The sequence below is a fragment of the Littorina saxatilis genome, linkage group LG9 (assembly GCF_037325665.1).
Source record: "Littorina saxatilis isolate snail1 linkage group LG9, US_GU_Lsax_2.0, whole genome shotgun sequence".
NCBI classification, from domain to species: Eukaryota; Metazoa; Mollusca; class Gastropoda; order Littorinimorpha; family Littorinidae; genus Littorina; species Littorina saxatilis.
This window is the reverse complement of record NC_090253.1, coordinates 38,166,170-38,187,952: the sequence shown is the minus strand read 5'-3', so window position 1 is coordinate 38,187,952 and position 21,783 is coordinate 38,166,170. Positions and strand designations below refer to the sequence as shown.

Here is a 21,783-nt window from a genome sequence, read left to right as displayed (position 1 = left end):
ACCAAAATACATGTGACCCAAGGTCAAGGTCATCCAAGGTCATGCAACACAAAGCTGTTAATTCAAGACATAGGAAGTACAATGGTGCTTATTGGCTCTTTCTACCATGAGATATGGTCACTTTTAGTGGTTCACTACCTTATTTTGGTCACATTTCATACGGGTCAAAGTGACCTTGACCTTGATCATATGTGACCAAATGTGTCTCATGATGAAAGCATAACATGTGCCCCACATAATTTTTAAGTTTGAAACAGTTATCTTCCATAGTTCAGGGTCAAGGTCACTTCAAAATATGTATACAATCCAACTTTGAAGAGCTCCTGTGACCTTGACCTTGAAGCAAGGTAAACCAAACTGGTATCAAAAGATGGGGCTTGCTTTGCCCTATGTATCATATATAGGTGAGGTATTGAATCTCAAAAACTTCAGAGAAAATGGGAAAAATGTGAAAAAAGCTGTTTTTTAGGCAACATTTATGGCCACTGCGACCTTGACCTTGAAGCAAGGTCAAGATGCTATGTATGTTTTTTGGGGCCTTGTCATCATACACCATCTTGCCAAATTTGGTACTGATAGACTGAATAGTGTCCAAGAAATATCCAACGTTAAAGTTTTCCGGACGGACGGACGACTCGGGTGAGTACATAGACTCACTTTTGCTTCGCATGTGAGTCAAAAATGAAACAAATCCATCAAGCCATTCAAAAGTTGCAACATTTTAATTACAGATGTTTGTCTGAAAATTACATTCAGAGAAAACAGCATTTGAAAGATTCCAACCAGTACCTCAAACTAGTAGCACAGTGCAGCCTGAATTGATATGTTTTTATAAGAATAACCACTTTACTATGATGGGGAAATGATTTGACGATCAAATTATCCAGACTTTTTTTAAAAAATCATTTGAAAACTCATCTATGTTAGTGCAGATATGAATCAAAACGAAACTGTCGGACTCATAAAAACACAAGGAATCCACTGTATTCTTATTCCATGCACAGAAATGGTGCTTCACAAATCATAAACAACATATACAAAATTGGAACAAATCCATCTAGCCATTCAAAAGTTACATTTTAATTACCACATTTTGTCTCAAATTACATGTGGAGAAAACAGCATGTAAAAGAGTCTCACTAGTACCCCGGTAAACTAGTACCACAGTAGAGCTTGAATTAATGGGTTTTTTTTTAACCAGAATAACACTTTAACTATGAAGGGGAAATGATTTGATAATCAAATTATCAAATTTTTTTGATTTAAAAAAAAATCATATGAAAACATTAAAAAAGTCAATTATCTGTGATCATTTGAAGCATTTTGTTTAATTAAATTGTATGGAAACAAAGCTGTGAACAAAGGTCCAATCAAAAGTTATAATTATGTATACCCAGAACTAACAAAATCAAATTATCACAGATGCCTAACGGAATGTTTTCCTCATTCCACCTGAGCACTCACATGTATAGTATAAGCAAAACATTACATAAAATGCTAACAGCTGCAAAACTTGAAACAAAAGCAGGTCATATGATATGAACTTCTAGCACAGATGAAATACACCTGTAGAATTAGAAACATTTATTAGAATAAGAAATAGTAACAACCCCCCCCCCCCCCCCCCCCCCCCCCCCCCCCCCGAAAAAACCCAAAAACAAACCCCACAACAATAACAAAACAAACAGAAACCATGCACCCCTTACTGAATCAAAGTACATGTGATACAGACTTAAGCAGATGTGACAACATTACGATTACTTCACAAACATGATGATTGCAATCTAAGATGGTACCAAATACTTTACATGCAAAAACAACAACAAAAAACTCAGAATTTCGCTAACATTTACCCAACATTATACTCTTTCCAAGTCTCAAGAGTTAAATCTACTCACACTTTCACCACTTTTACTATTAGACAAATAGCTTAACTTGTTTGAAAAAAAAAACTGAAAGAAAAATTGTTGTGTGCGAGATAAAAACTGAAAACAACATTCAGCAACAACAAAAATTAAAAGAGGTAAACCCCGTGAGCCTAAAACTATGACAATTTTCATACATGCTTTCAAACACCGAGGAGGCTCCTAGTTTTCCACGAACTCCAGAGAAATGTAACAATCAAAAACAACACTAATTGAAACGTTCATCCGCTGCCTGTAGAGTTATTGTGTACATCTTCTGGCATAGCACTGAGGAGGCTGACAGTGTTGTTCAGTAAGCTGCAAGACAGAAACAAATATAATGTACATTACGAAGCAGTAACAACAAGCACATAGTACTAGCAATGAGCATTTTGTCAGTGTATATGGATTTGAAGAATAGAATGTACCGGAAGCTGAATGGGAAACTTCAAACACATTTATTCATCTGTGTGTTTGGTTAATTTGTGTTATGAAAAAAGACATTACATGTGACTCTAGGGCTTGCACTCAAGTTTTAAGTCCCAATTCCATTGGGGGTATCTTCTTTAGGTACATTCAGGACAACAACAAAACAACACTTACATCTCAGATCCCTTTTCCTGCCTTTCACTCCTGTAAAACAATGTCCGAAATATGTATGTTAGTGTGCGCCTATATTTAAAAAAAAAACACACAACCAAATTGCTCAGTGTTCACCGAGTGTGTCAAAAACACATAGACAGGAGCACATGTTTCCGACACTCCCCTCACTAGTGATTGCAGGCCCCGCTAATGTTTGGCAGAGGTTTTTCAAGAAAAGGTCACTCCCCCACAACAAATAGAAACCTGACAGAGTTATTTTCGGAATTCTTTTACAATGCATAAAGATTCAAGTGTCCCACTCACTCTGGTTCCAGTCCTGGACGCTGGCAGCATCAGAGTCGTCCGGCACCTCCCACCCTCGCGACCTTCCCGACATCATGTACGTCTCACGGTCTGGTTCCGGAGAACTCTCCTCCTGAGGGAAGAAGGATGATGCATGATAAATAATAACACTTTCTGGCTTGGATTTGAGACTTCTCTTCATAAAAGCCATTCTCTCCCAGGAAAAAAACCTGCGGTGTGACATACAATTGAAACAACAATTAACAGTGAACTGAATGAAACCTTTTGGTTTTATATATCTTAGGTTGTAACTGCATTATATTTTTCTTGATGAAAGTTACAGCACCTTTTGCGGACTTAATCCAGGGTAGGTTGTAAAGAAAAAAGAATTACTAACAATATCACGACATAGATTTGACCATTTCAAAATTGTAAGAGAAAAAAATATTCTGACCACAACTGTGTTCGATTTGGATTTCGGTTTTTAGTTGAACAATAACTCTACAAAACTTAACCTTTCCAACAGTGTGTCACTGCCTCATGCTTCAGCCAATAAAAAAAACTAATTTAGTGACAGGTTCCAATAGTGCACCCCAGCTGTCAGAACAATATTCTGGCTAATAAATATGTGGTTTCATGACAGATATGTTCCTGAAGTGAAATTTAAACATTTGATCTTGCTAGCGTTAACTGACACATTGTGTTATCAACAACTGTATGTCCAGGACCATTAAGAAAATCAAGTAAGAACAAAGAAACCAACCGCCCTGTGTACATTGAGTCCTGGAGACCAGCTCTGGTTGGGCGCCAGCTCAAGGTCACTGGCACCACCAAAGGTTACCTGCTGGAATGGTCCTGGGGCACTAGCAGTCAGGTCTCTGTAGCAGAAAAAAAAATCATCAAAAATCAAAATTAAATCATCTTTCCAAACTCTATCCGTAAACTCTACGGTAAAAAAACTTACTTCATGTGCCAACCGAATTATGTGTGCTTCAATGAAATGTTACATTGTAACTGAGTTTCTGTGCATTGTCTTCTCCAGCATGCAAACACAGAAATCAGATCAAATTAACTATAGCATGCACAGTCATAATAAAATATGTACACATTCACACATGCGCAAAACAAGTTTCACTGTGTTCCATATCTCAGAAATTTCACATAAGAAACCCCTTGGTAGTGCAGAGTTTTCTTTATAAAAATCTGTTCAAAACATTTTAATACATACTGTCTGCCATGCTGGTGCCTCCTGTTGCGTTTGCTGCTAGCTGAGCGCTGTATTCCAGTCTCCCCTGAAAGCGAAAAATAATGTATTGAGCGGTAGTAAACTTCCTAAAACAGCAGGAATCAGTCTTGGATATTTTTTTAAATTTCTCACACAGATTACAAACAGGAAATAAAAAACAAACAAAAACATGAAACAATACAGAGGACGTGAAATGGTTAAACACTTCTAGAACTGTAAACTGAAACATTTTGAGCATGCCGATACATTATGTCTGCTAATTATCTAGCAGAATGTGTACCTTTACTTTGCTGTACTGTTAACACATTCTTTCTTTCTTTAGATTGCTTTATTTTATTTGCTTGTCTGGTTGCTTGTCGTTGGTCTTACCATCAGAATCTGGGACTTGCCACACCGGGACTCTCTGTGGAATAAGCAATGACAGGTCAAATATAAATTAGCAAACATTGAACCACACATTAAAAAAGAGTAACATCAAAAAACAATACAATTCACCATACAAAGTAGACTCACTCTCTATCTCTCTTTCTTGACCCCCCCGCCCCCCTCCTTTCTTTCTTTCTTTCTTTCTTTAACACACACTCTTTCCCACCAGCACACACACTCTCCCACCGACACACACACTCTCCCACCGACACACATAATTGCACACACAACACACACACCAAAGAGGAATTACTCACCGGTCCAGTGACTTGTGACACACTCTCAAACTCGTCTTCACTCTCCCATCTCCTCCCTGCACACACAACGATTAACTCAAACATTGACATAATAAAAACCCTTGATGGAATAAAATATGAGTGACACACAAAGATTGTTGCAGCATGCAGAGAACTGACACAACAGGTCGACTTACTGCAAAACACTAAGCCTCCTCTGTCTGTCTATTTGTGCATCTTCTACTGTTTTAGTGCTTTAGATCCCTGCAAGGTCCACAAAAGTAGAACATCTGCTCATTACAGTAATTTAGCCACTTAGTGGTAGACGTTAACTTTGCCATGTGGGTTTGAGCAATACGCGAGCGGTAAAGTCAGTGCCGCACGGTGCTTCAGGAGAAACATGTTGCATATTTGTGAAAAGTACTTGAAAAGAAGCCGACTCCACAAGGAAGGTAGTAGCCGTACTGGTGATCAAGGGTTGCGTAAGTTGCGCAACCGGGTCAGAGGTTACGGCGTTCCAGTTGCCAGAGTGTTGCAACAGGCTGTAAAACTAGGCAAGTTAATGGTCTGCAGGTAGTAAGCGTGACATCTATTTTACGGAGTCGGCCTTCCATTCAAGTTCTTTTTCACAAATGATATACAAGGACCCTTAGTTCCGCTGATGGGGTCTATGTCGACCAAAAGAGTGGGATTCCCTGTAGGTGGAGTTCCTGTAGAAGGATTCCCTGTATACAGGGAATCCCACAGGGTGGAGTTTTTCAATAAAACTTGCAAACCATACTCAAATTTCTAAGAAATATAAAAAAAATCGAAAAATATCAAATTCTACCGATGTCACAAAGCACCACATGACTTTTAGCGATATCAGCGAAACACTACAGGAACCACACCCTGTGGTATTCCCTGTATACAGGGAATCCACCTACAGGAACTCCATCTACAAGGAATCCCACTCTTTTGGTCGACATAGACCCCATCAGCCTTAGTTCCAGCCCTACAAGACTGCTTGAACATCCTGTACAATATCTGTTGCAAAATAAAAAGTTCAACAGGAGAAGAAAAGATGACAGCATGATTACCAGGTGTCGGGCTGGGATTTTCCTCATCTGACTCATATCCCTCCATGGACTGAAGACTGTCTGGAAACACAAAAGGAAAAACAGATAATGATATAACACATTGCACACACTTGACTAGTGAAATTTTAAACTGTAATTGCATGCGAACAATCACGAAATCAAGCCTTCGATTATTTCATACCATAAAACAATTAATTGCATGCCTTTGGCTGTTTCGGGTTATTATTACTATCATTGACAGGGATGGCCAAATTTCAAAATGTTAACTCGCTAGCCGGGCGAGTAACTGCAAGAGAGTCACTAGCCTGTCAGAAATTTCACTGGCCCAGTGCATACCAAAGTTGCTCCATCTGATTTGAAACTCGATATTACAACCAAAAATGTTGCATTGGACCAGAATTTTCACTGGCCAGCCGGGCGAGTTGCCAGGCGGTTTCTACTAGCCCGGCGGATTTTTTACTCGCCCCTGTCGACCGGGCGGACGATTTGGCCATCCCTGATTGATAACATCACTGTATTACAGTGAAAAACAATTGGCAAACATGCATACCAGAACAGTGTAACAATAATTATTGTCTAAAAAAACTATCTATGTTTTTACATTCAGGTTCTTCATTTAAATAAGAAACTGCAATCTTTTTGGTCTGGATATCCTAGATCTGGTACAACCATAAGGGACTGAACTTTTTAACCCTTACACTGGTGCAATTCTGTAACACAAGTTACATAGCCACTGGTAAATTAACAGAGAGAAAAATAAAGAAAAACGGTCATATAGGTTTTCGCATCCATGGGAGGTAATCGGAACCGACCAAACAGACTGAGCCAGTAGCGCGACATATGTCGTGACAACCAGGTGACAGTATACGTAAAGTAGCGCGACATATGTCGCGACAACCAGCCTAAGGGTTAAGACCAGCCAACATTAAGTTACCAACATAAAATGTACCGTACTTTCCGGGTCATAAGGCGCGACTTTTTTCCTCGAGTTCGACCCCTGCGTCTTGTATAACAAAGCGCCTAATCCGTGTATGAAATACGAAAAAAATCAAAGAGACCACTTGAGTACCAGTCAAACAACTTGTGATAATGCATGTTTCAGCTACTAGGTACTGCCCTGCCTTTGATCTGGCCGCACACACAGATTTCCACTCTGTTAAACTCGGTCACTGACCAGTCACTGACCCCGCGCAGTGCAGGAAGTGTTTCCTCTCTCAGATATGACAGGGGAACCACCTCTCATGGCAAAAACTGGGTCATTGACCCCTGGGAAGAAGGTCGTGTCTATAAACAAGGCCACCCAGCTATCACAATGCCTTTGATCTGGCCGCACACACAGAGCACACATATTTTCACTCTGAGTTAAAGTCGGTCACTGACCCCGGTGCAGGAAGTGTTTCCTCTCTCAGATATGACAGGGGAACCACCTCTCATGGCAAAAACTGGGTCATTTTGGTGCGCCCTATCGGCCCCCTGCGTCCAATGGGTGACTGGATTACAATTTTTTTTAAAAAGAAGGGGGTGCGTCTTGTATAACGAAGCGCCTTGTCACCCGGAAAGTACGGTACCCTTTTTAAAGAAAATCAAATCATTCTTTTCTTCTGTGTAGATCTCTATACATGTATATAGAAAGGTACACAGAGACAATTTTGTTTTAATTTAACAAAATCAAGAGTAAAAAAACAACAACAAAAAACTGCACTAAATATAGATAAACAACCAAAAACCAAGAAACTATTAGCCACAGAAAGCAAAATAACAATTAAAAGAAGAGAAATGCAGGAACTGTTAAACAATGAACACACACTTAATCAGATCAGCAAAACATTACAATTTTAATCAGAAATGGATATTTTACTGTACTTATAGCATGTAAATGCATGCATGCTTTGCAATTAGTCCCCACCAGATTGTTTCCAATAGGAAAACATGTACTCAAGTGTTTGTTTTCAATGTCCTAGCTAGTGGGAAAGAAACACGGTCCCTTGGTGGCATTTAACTTTAATCCGCGACTTCTGTATAATATAATACATACCAATGGATTTCAAACCACCACCAGCACCACGAGGGCTCAAGCTGCAAGATCACACAAATTCCAAACTCAGTTGCCATGTGAAACCACTCCAATTAAAATAACTATACACGTGTGAATGATCCTGACATGCCCAAGTGTTAGTATTAAGCCATGCTGAACACAAATCTAGCAGCAATATGCTCTTTCTTCCACTAACAATTTGAGTGAAAACATCTATTTGCATGCTATATAAAAAAAAGAGTGTCACAAAAATGAAAGAAAAAGTCAACAGATATTAAGCATCCTGTTACCAAGATCAATAAAATAAACACAAAACAGTGAGTTTCAAATTAGAAGACAGAGACATACACAAACAGTCATTTTGATTTCTCTACTGTTTAAAAGAAGAAATGGGATGATTCCCTTTCTGTTAATAGAAACAAAATAAAAGACAGAAACAGAAAAAGAAACTGGTGTATGTCCCAAAATAAATAGAAAATTAGGACAACAAAAACACATAACTCATCACTGAAATCATCCAAGCACCAATGCAAACAAATACTGTACAGAGGAACGTGAGCCAAGATATTCTAGTCCAGAGGAATATGTAGATGTACCACATGCTTCTTGTACCACAGCATTCATGTACATGAATGAGCTATTATTAAATCTTTCTTTTTTTCAAGTGATGATAAATCATTGAAACAGACGCAATCTAAAATTATATTACATGAAACATCAGAACACAGCACTCAATGCCTCCAAACACTCAAGAATGTATCCATGCACATGAACTTTGCATATTCCTTCTGTAACCAGTGTGCAGTTAATGAGAACAACAACAGGCTGACAAGGTGTTATTACAAAAACACACAAAACGTCCTGCTTCAAGAATCATCACTGGTTTTATGCTCACCCTTATGCGTAATAGGACTTGAACACAAAGCACAGGGTACAACATGCTATTACATGCATCAACATTATCACACCTTCTATCCTACCATGTTAAACTTCTTTCTCTCAAACACAGATCTTGATGTCTTATGGTACATATACCTGTACATGTATGCATGCACTAACTCATTGCTTACTCGGAAACATGCACATGACACAACACACATACGGTGACATTGACACACAAAATACAAATTATCCAGCTCAAATTCCCATAAAGACACACATAGAAATTCAAAATGACTAGTTATGAGTATGCTTGTGCGAACAATTAGCAAAATGCACATACATCATACATATATGTATTCAAAGACTGTAAACCAATTCAAAATAGGTATATGTTATTAGTTTGCTATGCTGAAATTGAGTAGAACAGCCCACAACACAAAACACAGTAGACCCCCCCCCTTTTGAGACCTAAAAACGTTGTTAGCAAAATTCATCTGAACTTTGAAACTGATAAATAACATGAGGTTGTCTGTGAAAGAAACCCCAAAATGAACATTTTAATGACAGCAAGTTATAATGTATGCTCAACACTCACTTGATATTCAGCTTCACACATGGTTCATTGCTTCTCTGACGCATGATCTGGGGGGAAAAATACCATATGTCTCAATTAACATGAAAGTATCTTACGTACGTACTTACTGCCCGTTATGCCGTTTGGCATGTAGGGCAGCAATTAACATGAAAGTATCAGCACATTTTCAATACAGTAAGAATTTCATCATAGCAAGAAATATATTATCTACTTCAATTACTGACATCTGCACAACAAATTCATAAAGAGATTATCTGCACATCAACTGATCTCTCAAGAAGTGGGACAGTGGTACCTATGACGGCTTACTAGTGCCAAAACCTCATAATTGTAATTATCAAGGGAAAATTAGTAATTTTTCCCTTGATAATTTCCATTTTCACGTGTTTATTACTAATTTTCCCGGAATAATTACTAACTTTCACCTGTTAATTACTAATTTTTAGTTTTGGCTCACTTCCTGACGGATTGCTAGTGCCAAAACTAAAAATTAGTAATTTTCCCGTGAAAATGAGTAACTAACAGGTGAAAACAGTAACTGACAGCGTTAATTAGTAATTATCACGTGATAATGGGTAATCCCAGCTTTTGTCGCTAGTGCCAAAACCTCATAATTGTAATTATCAAGGGAAAATTAGTAATTTTCCCTTGATAATTACCATTTTCACGTGTTAATTACTAATTTTCCCGGGAAAATTACCAACTTTCACCTGTTAATTGCTTATTTTTAGTTTTGGCTCACTTCCTGACGGATTGCTAGTGCCAAAACTAAAAATTAGTCATTTTCCCATGAAAATAACTAATTATTCCGTGAAAATGAGTAACTAACAAGTGAAAACAGTAACTGACAGCGTTAATTAGTAATTATCACGTGAAAATGGGTAACCCCAGGTTTTGGCACTAGTAAGCCGTCATAGGTACCTGTGATGAAAGGACACCCTTGGAACCAGACGAAAGTGTTCCTACATTGCAGGTGGCCTTTCATGACAGGTATGGTTTGGTCATGTAGACAAAAGGACGACAGGTCTCTTTGCTTTCTTTTCATACACTTTTTCACAAAATATACACAAGTCTTACCTTGCTAAGTTTGTACCCAGCCATTGGAACATTTTTCACACCTTCCTTTTCCAGATCTTCAGCATTTTCTGAAAACAAAATAAAATACATTTACAGCTTTTGCAGAGTTTAATAATCAAAGTTGAGTTTCACAGCCTGAAAAATAAAGGCCAGCTTTTCTAGACCACAGCCTTTTCTTAAAAAAAACCATGAGTAAATGCCAAAAGATTGTGTAGTTCTTTGAGAAGATAACATTTGCTGAAAACGACTACTTAGGCACAACAAAAAAAAAGTCTGTGTGACAGGGAGACTACTGTCGCCCTTCACAGCAGACTCTGCAGAGTTGTTCGCCTTTGAAGTAGGCAACACCTGTGGATTGTAGAGTTCTGTTTGTGATGGGGTCTGGCGGCTTTTGTCTCTCTGTATGTTCATGGATTCCGTTGCGAATGCATGACAGTTTTTATAGGGCTTAGAAATAAGCTCTAGAATTCTCAATCCTGTTTGATTGGACTTCACCTCCAAAGGTGATTGCGGTGTTTTGGCACTCGGTTACATTTGGCGTCGTCGACAGGGATGGGACTCGACATGATATGTTCAGGAATGGCGTTATGGCCACTGAATCATTTTTCGTGCTGTTCCCATTCCACGAACCTGGGAGGGACCTAAGCTTGGCGGGTCCATGGTTCGGAACTTTGGGGACAAAGTTCATTCAAACGGGGGCGAGTGTGACAGGGAGACTACCGTCGTCCTTCACAGCAGACTCTGCAGAGTTGTTCGCCTTTGAAGTAGGCAACACCTGTGGATTGTAGAGTTCTGTTTGTGATGGGGTCTGGCGGCTTTTGTCTCTCTGTATGTTCATGGATTCCGTTGCGAATGCATAACAGTTTTTATAGGGCTTAGAAATAAGCTCTAGAATTCTCAATCCTGTTTGATTGGACTTCGCCTCCAAAGGTGATTGCGGTGTTTCGGCACTCGGTTACATCTGTTTACGGTATCCCGACCAACCCTATTTTTTTGCGCGACCCTAGACTTTTGGGGGGCATTTGGGAAAGAAAAAAAAAGTATGTTTTTTGGCAAAATAACTTAAAAATATGGGTTTTTTGGACAGAAAGAAAACCCCCCAAAAAATATCCCGACCTTCCGACCCTATTTTTTTTGCCTATGTTACCGTAAACAGACTTTTTTTTTTTGTTGGCCTTAGCAGGGTTGCACCCAAGCATCAATGCCATGGAAGAAGCCTTTTTCCCCTAACATCATTATTTTCACTTCAGGAGGCCTCATTAAATATCACACTTCATCCACTCACCTTTAAATACTTAATACTTTAATGTCCCAAGCCAAAAATATCTTTGCAACAATGCTATATCTAGACAATAGATAATATGTACACAAATCCAACACAAAATACAGTGGAACCCCCCTTTATAAGAACCCCCCCAATAGACAAATTTCAAAAATAACTCCGTCGGTTTGTATGGGTTGTGGGAGAGTGACCTTTTCTTGCAAACTGGCAGACAACCAATGAAGGGACCAATCACTAGCGAGGGGTGTGCCGGAAACACGTGTATTGTCTGTTCATAACCTCTGCAAATGTATCCCCATTTTTAAGACCCCCACTTATTAAGACCCGATTTTCTCAGAGGTCTTAAAAGGGGGGTTCCACTGTATATCTTTTCTCTGCACTCACCCAGTAACTCCAAGGCCTCATCTTCCACGTCATCCTCTGGTCGCGTCACAGGTCCACTGGATGTTTTCTTGTTGTCGCTGTGCAGTATGGTTTCCAGCTCCTGGCGATGACGCTCTGATACGATTCTCTGAGCGCTGAAAAGAGAATACAAAGCACCACTTGGTCATTCGTGATAATGACACAGTATATCGTAAACCTGCTGATCTGAACAAAATTAGCAACCTCATATATGTTATAAGCATAAATTGGTACATTCAGGTTTGTTAACTGATCTGTCTTTGTTTTTGTTCTCATCTCATATGTGGTCTCATATTTCTGGTCTGTAGCACATCTTCTGCTCGGATGCCATCATTCATGTAAATGCACATATGAGAGCTCTTGTTATCAGTAAGAAGTCCATATATTTAATGTGCACAACAATCATAGGTTAATTGTACATACAAAGGCAAGGAAGGCACTAACAATTCAGCAAACACAAAGCTGATTCGCAGAAACGTTTTACTCTTCTGTTAACCTTGCTAAAAAATCCAAACTCTGGACCAAAGACACAACAGTGTGATGCACTAACCACTAGCCTCTGTTTTTCTGAACAACCCTATCCCATTTCCACTGACCTTACACCGGGAACTGTTGGAACCTGAACTGCTGGCTTTGAACTCTGCTCTTCTTTCTCCTTGGGCACACGAACCCTTTCAGCCGCCAAAAGCTGCTCTTCGTCCAGTTTAGGACGGTGACTTGGGCCACGATATTCACCACTTGTGAAGGTGTCACCGCCTCCCTGTATACCATTGCAAAAATAAGAAAGATGCAAACATTCAAACACTAAAAGGAGGCATGGCTTATATGTTAATGAATAGCAACTTTTAACATTTCTTCCATTTTAACACACAAGTCTTCAGATACAAATTTGGCTGCGGTGCTCAAAACCTTTGAATACTTTTAAAGTGGACTCGTAAAATGTCAGTCAGACCTAATCTCATACGTTCAATTCTCAGCATGTTGTTTTGCAAGCTGGAAATCATGCACAAAGTAAAAACTATTTCTCAGCATGTTGTTTTGTGAGCCAGATATCAAATATTGTTTACAATAGCAAAAATTTAAAAGCAAATCCAACACCGTACATGCTTCTTGGCTTGAATATTAATGCACATATATTTGACATGATATCCAAATCTCCCATCATTTTCTCAAATGCTTGAAAACACACCAAACCAACAGAAGCCCAAGAGGAACGTGGGTCACTTCGCAGTCGAGATTTCTTCCCTGGAGACGAGTCTCTGGCATGTTTGTCATGATCTTCCCACAATTCATCGAAGGAAGTAGCGCCGACTTTGGTGTCTCCGTGCCAGTCTGGTCTCTTTTTGGCTGAAATGTCATTAGTCAACATCTGGTAAATCAGCAAAACCTACCGTATTTGACGGATTACAAGACGAACCATTTTATAAGCCGCACCCCCGACTTTAAACAAAAAAAATTGGGACGAGCCACGTATAGGCTGCGTCACTATATTAGCCGCCGTCAAAAAAATATAATCAGATCGTGTCAATCAATCAAAACAACCAGGCAAACGAAAGTACGGCCGTTATTTGGCGAAATCGGCTCCGAGAATAAACAAGTGAAACAAAGAAGAAAAGTGAAAAAGTTTGAAGAAAAATATCACACACACAATTTGTAACCAACACACACATGTAGTCCCGCCCGGAATAAGCTTTTTTGGGATGATTTACGACTTTTGCGCACATTTCGAGCAGACGAAAACACAACATGGCAGCTCTCGCTCCTCCAACTATCGCAAGACACAAAAAACCGAAATCTCGCACGCGCGAGATCCTTTTGTTTGTTTGTTCGTTCATGGGCTGAAACTCCCTAGGCTTTTACGTGTATGACCGTTTTTACCCCGCCATTTAGGCAGCCATACGCCGCTTTCGGAGGAAGCATGCTGGGTATTTTCGTGTTTCTATAACCCACCGAACTCTGACATGGATTACAGGATCTTTTTCGTGCGCACTTGGTCTTGTGCTTGCGTGTACACACGGGGGTGTTCGGACACCGAGGAGAGTCTGTACACAAAGTTGACTCTGAGAAATAAATCTCTCGCCGAACGTGGGGACGAACTCACGCTGACAGCGGCCAACTGGATACAAATCGAAAAAAAGTGTCCTTACATTGCAAGTGGCCTGTCATGACATTTGTCTTTTGGTCAAGATAATAGATAAATGGACTAGATATGTGTCCTGAATTTATTCAGATCACAGGTACCACTGTTAAAGGAGACAAAGGCCAAAAGTTCATGCAGCACAGCAGTTCTGTAACAAGAAGGGCAAAGCCCATACGACTCACATGCTTGACCTCGACCTTTAGGGTAACGAAACCTAGCAATGACATCATACACTAAGAACTGCTTTACACATTTTTCCTACCAAAATACATGTGACCTTGACCCAAGGTCAAGGTCATCCAAGGTCATGCAACACAAAGCTGTTAATTCAAGACATAGGAAGTACAATGGTGCTTATTGGCTCTTTCTACCATGAGATATGGTCACTTTTAGTGGTTCACTACCTTATTTTGGTCACATTTCATAAGGGTCAAAGTGACCTTGACCTTGATCATATTTGACCAAATGTGTCTCATGATGAAAGCATAACATGTGCCCCACATAATTTTTAAGTTTGAAACAGTTATCTTCCATAGTTCAGGGTCAAGGTCACTTCAAAATATGTATACAATCCAACTTTGAAGAGCTCCTGTGACCTTGACCTTGAAGCAAGGTAAACCAAACTGGTATCAAAAGATGGGGCTTACTTTGCCCTATATATCATATGTAGGTGAGGTATTCAATCTAAAAAACTTCAGAGAAAATGGGAAAAATGTGAAAAATAGCTGTTTTTAGGCAACATTTATGGCCCCTGCGACCTTGACCTTGAAGCAAGGTCAAGATGCTATGTATGTTTTTTGGGGCCTTGTCATCATACACCATCTTGCCAAATTTGGTACTGATAGACTGAATAGTGTCCAAGAAATATCCAACGTTAAAGTTTTCCGGACGGACGTCCGGACGGACGGACGTCCGGACGGACGGACGGACGGACGGACGACTCGGGTGAGTACATAGACTCACTTTTGCTTCGCATGTGAGTCAAAAATCAATAAAAGCTGAGCTTGATCAGCAGTTCAGTACGTCGGCACTGTTTTTGAGAAAAGGCAATCCTAATCCGCGCGAGATCCTGATACATCCGGTGTTTCTCTGTACACTATCTTGTCACGACGACTTGTTCACAAATGAAGATTCGCGAAAGAAAGAGAAAAGCGCCGAGTCTTGAGTAGAGAGCTAATAAAGTACCGGTAATCGCTAATCGAGCGAAATGAAAATCCGCGGCGACTTCCATTAGGTGAATGCTATTCAAGTTTAGGTAACGTTTTAGCCGCATCTTTTTATAAGCCGCAATGCGATTTTTTTTAAAAAAAGTCGCGGCTTGTAGTCCGTCAAATACGGTACTTAAAATCAAGGAAATCAAAGATTAAATTTATTCACCCTAAACATTTTTTCGCACAATAGATCTTTTCAGTATCTGAGCAGCTCTCGCGAGATATCCGCCAGACATGCTCTTTGTTTTGCTTTGAATGTCACGAGAACTACGAACCTCGGCTTTCGCAGCTCACGCGAGATAGCTGTACTACATGCTTTGCTATGCTTTGAAGTTTGGAAGAGCTTGGAATATCGATAGGATCTATCAAGAAGTTTTGCCTCATAGCTATCGTCAACACCACTTTATTTAATGTATAAGATTTTTAATTAAACTAACCTTGTTAGAGCAGATGCAAAATATGTAGGCATGCTAAACAGAGATGACTGACAATCACTTTTGTCAAAATTTTGCTGAAGACAAAAAGAATCCATCAAAGATGAATGAAAACTTCTGTACCTGTCTTGGCGCCAATGGTTTCAGGATCCTCCATGGAACGACGAGGTTTCATGCGCCGCTGTTGGGTCAGCCATGGCTTCTGGTATTCCCGAGTGGGTGAAGCGGAGAGAGGTTCTGCAAAGATACATGTAAAACCAACTATTACGCATTGGATCATTACATTTTACGGGCGGGGATATAACTCAGTCGGTAGCGCGCTGGATTTGTATCCAGTTGGCCGCTGTCAGCGTGAGTTCGTTCCCACGTTCGGCGAGAGATTTATTTCTCAGAGTCAACTTTGTGTGCAGACTCTCCTCGGTGTCCGAACACCCCCGAAACGGCGTATAGCTGCCTAAATGGCGCGGTAAAAAACGGTCATACACGTGAAATTCCACTCGTGCAAAAAACACGAGTGTACGTGGGAGTTTCAGCCCACGAACGCAGAAGAAGCAGAAGAAGATTACATTTTACTTGAGTGAGTAGTTGTTTTAAGACTGTACGTTGAAACATGCTTTCATGACCATATTGTGCCAACATTTTTACATCCTTTTGGCTCTTTGCACATTTAGGGGATCGTTTTACTTACTATATGGGTTCCACATTTGTACTGATTTAGGGGATTTAAACACAAGAAACCAAACTATAATTTACCTCAGTTACCTAGTTACATTGTAAATCAAGGAAATGAAAGATTAAATTTATTCACCCTAAAAAAAAGGTTGCACAACAGACCTTTTCAGTATATATCTGAGCATAGACCTCCTAATCCGAAGGTTGTCATCAGTTCAAATCCCGGCCGACTGGTGGGTTAAGGGTAGAGATTTTTATGATCTCCCAGGTCAACTTTTGTGCAGACATGCTAGTGCCTTATCCCCCTTCGTGTGTATACGCAAGCAAAAGACCAAGTGCCCACGGAAAAGATCCTGTAACCCATGTCAGAGTTCCCTGGGTTATAGAAACATGAAAATACCCAGCATGCTTCCCCCAAAAGCGGCCTATGTCTGGCTGAATGGCAGGTTAAAAACGGTCATACACGTAAATCCCCACTTGTGCAAAATCATGAGAGAACGTGGGAGTTTCAGCCCATGAACAAAGAAGAAGAAGAAGATTGCACAACAAAATGAACAAAGCGTACCTGAACGAGCAAGCCCCCTGCTAGCTCTTTCAGGACTGCGAGACCGTGCTGCACAAAGAAAGAAAAGACACACAAATATAAAATTTTTCAAAAAACAACATACAAAATGAACAGGAATATCATAGTCACTGCCTGAGAACCATAGAGCCTGAGAGTGGTGAAGTGCGTTCAATTTTAACAAGATATTTTATCACTTTGAAGCAGTCAAACTCAAACTGCATTTTGCTAAAGTTAAAGAAGAAAAAATGGAAAATAAACTAAGAACTGAGATGAGTTGTAGTTCTTCACAGACATAGCCTTAGGAGCCTGCTTTGGCAAACTAACATATTAATACACCATCACAATATGCAACACCAGATGCAGAAACCAAAACTAAGGTGCTTAAAATGGTACAAAAATGTGTTAAAGATTACTTGTGATTTTGAAAATATTATACATACCAATGTCAACACTTTTACGAAGCCCACCATAGCGAATGTCCTGAAAATGAGCATCAGAAAAAAATACATATTTACAGTCTGTCTTGGTAATGAAAATACCATAGTCACCTTTTACTTCCTTTTTATCTTTGCTTTAAAAAAAGGAATGAATAATATCCTAAAGCATAACGTAGAACCAGTTCAGTATACACCCCATTTTCACTTTCACTTTTTACACAAGCTCTTTGCAAATCTATGCAAACAAAATGTTTCATGTAAAATTCTTGAAAGCAACTCCTTTCATTCAAAACATGACCCTCCGCCATTGAGACTTTTGTTTCCCGCAGAAACTGTCCATGCTTTCATACAAATTAACAGTATATGAGACTAGATACAAACGTGACGTTTTATGAAATCAACACGTTTCTTAACCTAACTCTGTCCAATTTAGGGAATCATACAGTGATACTTGTTCTCAGAGCGGTCATATACGGGCGGGCACACACACACACACACACACACACAGACACACACACAGACACACACAGAGACACACACACACACACACACACACACACACGCACACACACACACACAGAGTTGTATCAGTTACCTGTGGAATTTCCATTCCTGCCTTTTTGTACAGACTGCGTAACAAATAGATCAAAGGCTCCTCCGGCATGTCATGCAAAACGCGATTCATCAAATCCTGCAATAGTCACAAACACTCTTTAACTGCAGGAACATATATATAACACATGCTAAGAGTGCAAGATATCAAATTAAGAGTGCAAGATATCAAATGTAAACACAAACCCACAACGGACACTTATCACAATCTTATTTAATGAAAATGCAGTGCTTTTCACAATTCGTTTGAGACGGTCTTACAAACCAGGGACCTATACTAATATAGGTCTATGTACAAAGGTACACATTTAACCTCGACAGAAAAAAAAACTACGTACAATTAAAGAAATTAAAAAAATACCTATAAACCATGCTTTTTTGAGTTACAAGTGCAATTCCTCAACCTGGTAATGCTTAAGGACAATTTTCTTGGAATAAACCAAACAAAGAAAACTGGAAGCGAATCACCAAAGGCCCGATCCCCAAGCTGGGTTGAGTAGATAAAACGTTGTAGGGTTTATTAGCTTGAAGATTGACCGCATATCTACTGGCTATAGTGCACCGCATGCGGGACCAGTTACATAAAGAACCCTGTGTTATACGTAAGCTTGATAGTTGCATTGAAAGAAGTAGTTCAAATTTACAGGTCAACAGAAAATATACAGTGCATGCCTGCACTTGTTATCGATTTTGCAGGACAGGACCAACCGGTATTCGTTCTTTTCTCACCCATCCCGCACACATAAAGCAAAACATCGCCCTTTAGGGACTGCACTCACTTCAAATAGAGGGCCTAGTTTATGTCGATCCATGTAGGCCTCCATTGTGGCTTGACTCATAGCTCTTATTCAACAAATACAAGCACAATTTTGAAGATGATTCTCCAGCTTGGAGACATCAAAACATCTTCCAAGGGAAGTCATTCCTACAGCACGTCAAGATTTGTTCCCCCTCAACTTATTTCTCGCGGTGGCTCAGCGGTACCAGACACTGACTGAGAAGAGTGCCAGTAGTGGTTGAGCTGTTCACATGATGAAGAAAATGCTTCCTGTTGAGGTTGTCTCAGAGTAAAGAATTTAAAATAAAAATAAAATCACCCAAACGGTGGTGGAAAGCATAATTTTGAATAGCATTATACTTAATAATTGTACGTTGTCATTTCTGTGCCGTGTGTCTTTTTTTTTAGTCAGGCTTTTTAACTCTGGCAGTGAACGGCATCACTGCAACTGCATGTGTAGGCAATATGCTTGACTGGATTCTCAAAAATCAGAATATAACCGTCCTTCAAAGTTAGAGACTTTATTATCTTATTCACTTAATTCAATTAAGTTAACTAGGAAAATGTACACCCATTATAACTTTAGTCACGTCTCTGTCGTTTTGAATGAGTTACAATGTATTCTAGTAGTCACACACACTCGCACACCGGCACTGACACACACACTACACACACGCACACGCACGCACGCACGCACGCGGCACGCACGCACGCACACGCACGCACTGACACACACATGACGCACGCACGCACGCACGCACTCACACCGTCACACACACACACACACACACACACACACACACACAGATAAACGCGTCCTGTCAGTCGATCTACAGCATGCATGCATCCTTAGTTTTCTACTGAGTCGGAAAATCCAAAGCTGAACCAGAACTGAGCCAAGAACTGTGATCGGTGTTGTAGGAGAAAGCGTACCCTTGTAACATTCCAGGGAGGACACATCAATACAGGGAACTTCTTTGTTTTCCAGCCAGAGCTATTTCTGTCTAGACCTTTCGGATACCGGAAAAATCAGGGTGGAAGAGGCAGGCATTGTCTCCCTTTGTTTATTTGTATACGCATGCAGGAACTGAGGAGACATCTTTTTTGGCTGATGCTTACATAATACATAGGGAAGGTTTTGTTTGGATTTGATAATGTTGGTGGTTTGTCAGTTTGGAAGCGTATTCTTTGGGGTTTGGATGAGTCAAAGGACGGGAAGATGATACCGAGACTCTCTGGATAAAATTATCTGACCGCCCAGTTCGTTGACGGTAATAAAGATCAGGTCAGAGTTAAGCGTTAGGATTCACGTGATTTTTCCCCCAACTTTTATAATCATTATCCATGACGGTTACTCCCCCCCCCCCCCCCCCCTCAACGTCACATCGTTTGGTCAGCCAAGACAGTAGGACAGCATAGCTTTGCTTTCTACCCCCTCCCCCCTCCCCCCCCCCCCCCTCGCATTTATTATAATATTAGTCAATTTTATCGACGCTCTCGTCTGCAACTTTAAACAGATATACTGCTACACGTGGTAGGTGGTCATAACTTTGAAGCACTCTCTTTCACCCTCTAACTTCCTAACGTAACTGTCCCCCCCCCCCCCCCCCCCGCCCCCCATTTATTATAATATCATTCGTTCTATCGGGGCTCATCAGCTTTAAACAGATTAACTGCTACATGTGGTAGGTGTTCATAACTTCAAGTTGAAGCACTCTCTTTCACCCTCTAACTTCCCAACGCATCCCCCCCTCCACACACCCCATTCATAAGCCGACATACTACGTCTTCAGGGGGAGTTTATTGGTCTGCTATGATATTAACTTCACTCCGTTCATCGACCTCTGTTGGACTTGACGACAAGACGTTGAACGTATCACCGCATGTGGCAGTCACTGCCTACTATGCGGGTACCATTTTCCAGACAATCTTAACGACTTGCTTACGTCAGTAAGTATACGGGTAATAGCCGTGTGCTTTCCTTTCCCTTCTGATTATTGTATGCACTTAGGAAGGGTTTGATTTCTGTGGTGAGTATTCTGCGAAAAACAACATCACCGGGAGAATAGTGCTGAGGGTAATAACTTCCACTGAGGGTTCAACGTACTGAAGAATCGGCTGCACGGACACACAGACACACACACGCAGACGCACACACACAGACAGATAGACACACACATACACACACACACAAACACAAACGCACACGCACAGACAGATAGACACACACACACACACACTGACTCACGCGCGCGCTCACACACACACACACACACCGTCACACACACACACACACACACATGTGCACGCAAACACCTTACACAACTTACACACACACACACACACACACACAAACACATACACACTCACGCACGCACGCGCACACTCGATTGTAGAGAGCGACAACGACGACGACGAAGGAGAAGGTGATTGCGGTGATGGTGACGATCACGAAGTCGACGAAGAATAAGAATAAGATCAACAACAACAAAATCGAAGACAAAATAATAAGGAGGACGAAAGAGGATGGAGGGAGAGGTGGAGGAGGAACGGACTTCAGGAAGTGTGTGTGTCTATGTTGTACTTCCGTTATCACCATTTCTCTGTTAGCCGATGGAACAACATAAACAAAAGTACGAACTTGGCCAAACCAAGTTTTTGAACTCATGAGGCAAAATTCGGTTGTTTTATTTTTTATCTCTAAAATGAAATGTTGGAAAAGTGTTTTCTTTCGCTCACATTAACCTAAATTTTAAGCTTATCATAAGCGCAACATTACTTTACAACAGATATGCCAGTGGAAGTGTCAGCTAATCTTACACCATTAAGTCCTTGGCTCACTTTTGACAACAGTCCTTGCATTGTGAATTTTCTGGCTTGTTTTT

General features: G+C 40.4%; 1 protein-coding gene across 3 annotated transcripts; it reads right to left on the bottom strand.

Moving 5' to 3' along the window:
- Positions 1-1,651: 1,651 nt before the first annotated feature.
- LOC138975989 (uncharacterized protein C8orf34 homolog) lies at positions 1,652-19,054 on the bottom strand. 3 transcript variants are annotated; one of them, XM_070348778.1, is made up of 19 exons: positions 18,900-19,054; positions 18,104-18,199; positions 17,512-17,551; positions 17,072-17,119; positions 15,958-16,071; positions 13,239-13,396; positions 12,646-12,809; positions 12,032-12,165; positions 10,366-10,433; positions 9,289-9,335; positions 8,707-8,723; positions 5,777-5,836; positions 4,719-4,774; positions 4,405-4,438; positions 4,018-4,081; positions 3,553-3,667; positions 2,811-2,922; positions 2,508-2,537; positions 1,652-2,222 (listed from the first exon to the last, which is right to left on the bottom strand). In XM_070348778.1, exons 1-19 carry the CDS (start codon positions 18,957-18,959, stop codon positions 2,215-2,217), a joined length of 1,425 nt encoding a protein of 474 aa, XP_070204879.1. In that variant the 5' UTR covers positions 18,960-19,054; the 3' UTR covers positions 1,652-2,214. The 3 variants fall into 3 exon arrangements, with proteins under 3 accessions (XP_070204879.1, XP_070204878.1, XP_070204880.1); XM_070348777.1 differs by lacking the exon at positions 8,707-8,723 and adding an exon at positions 7,812-7,852 and having other exon boundaries at positions 18,900-19,053; XM_070348779.1 differs by lacking the exons at positions 2,508-2,537; positions 8,707-8,723 and adding an exon at positions 7,812-7,852 and having other exon boundaries at positions 18,900-19,053.
- Between the last annotated feature and the right edge of the window lie 2,729 nt (positions 19,055-21,783).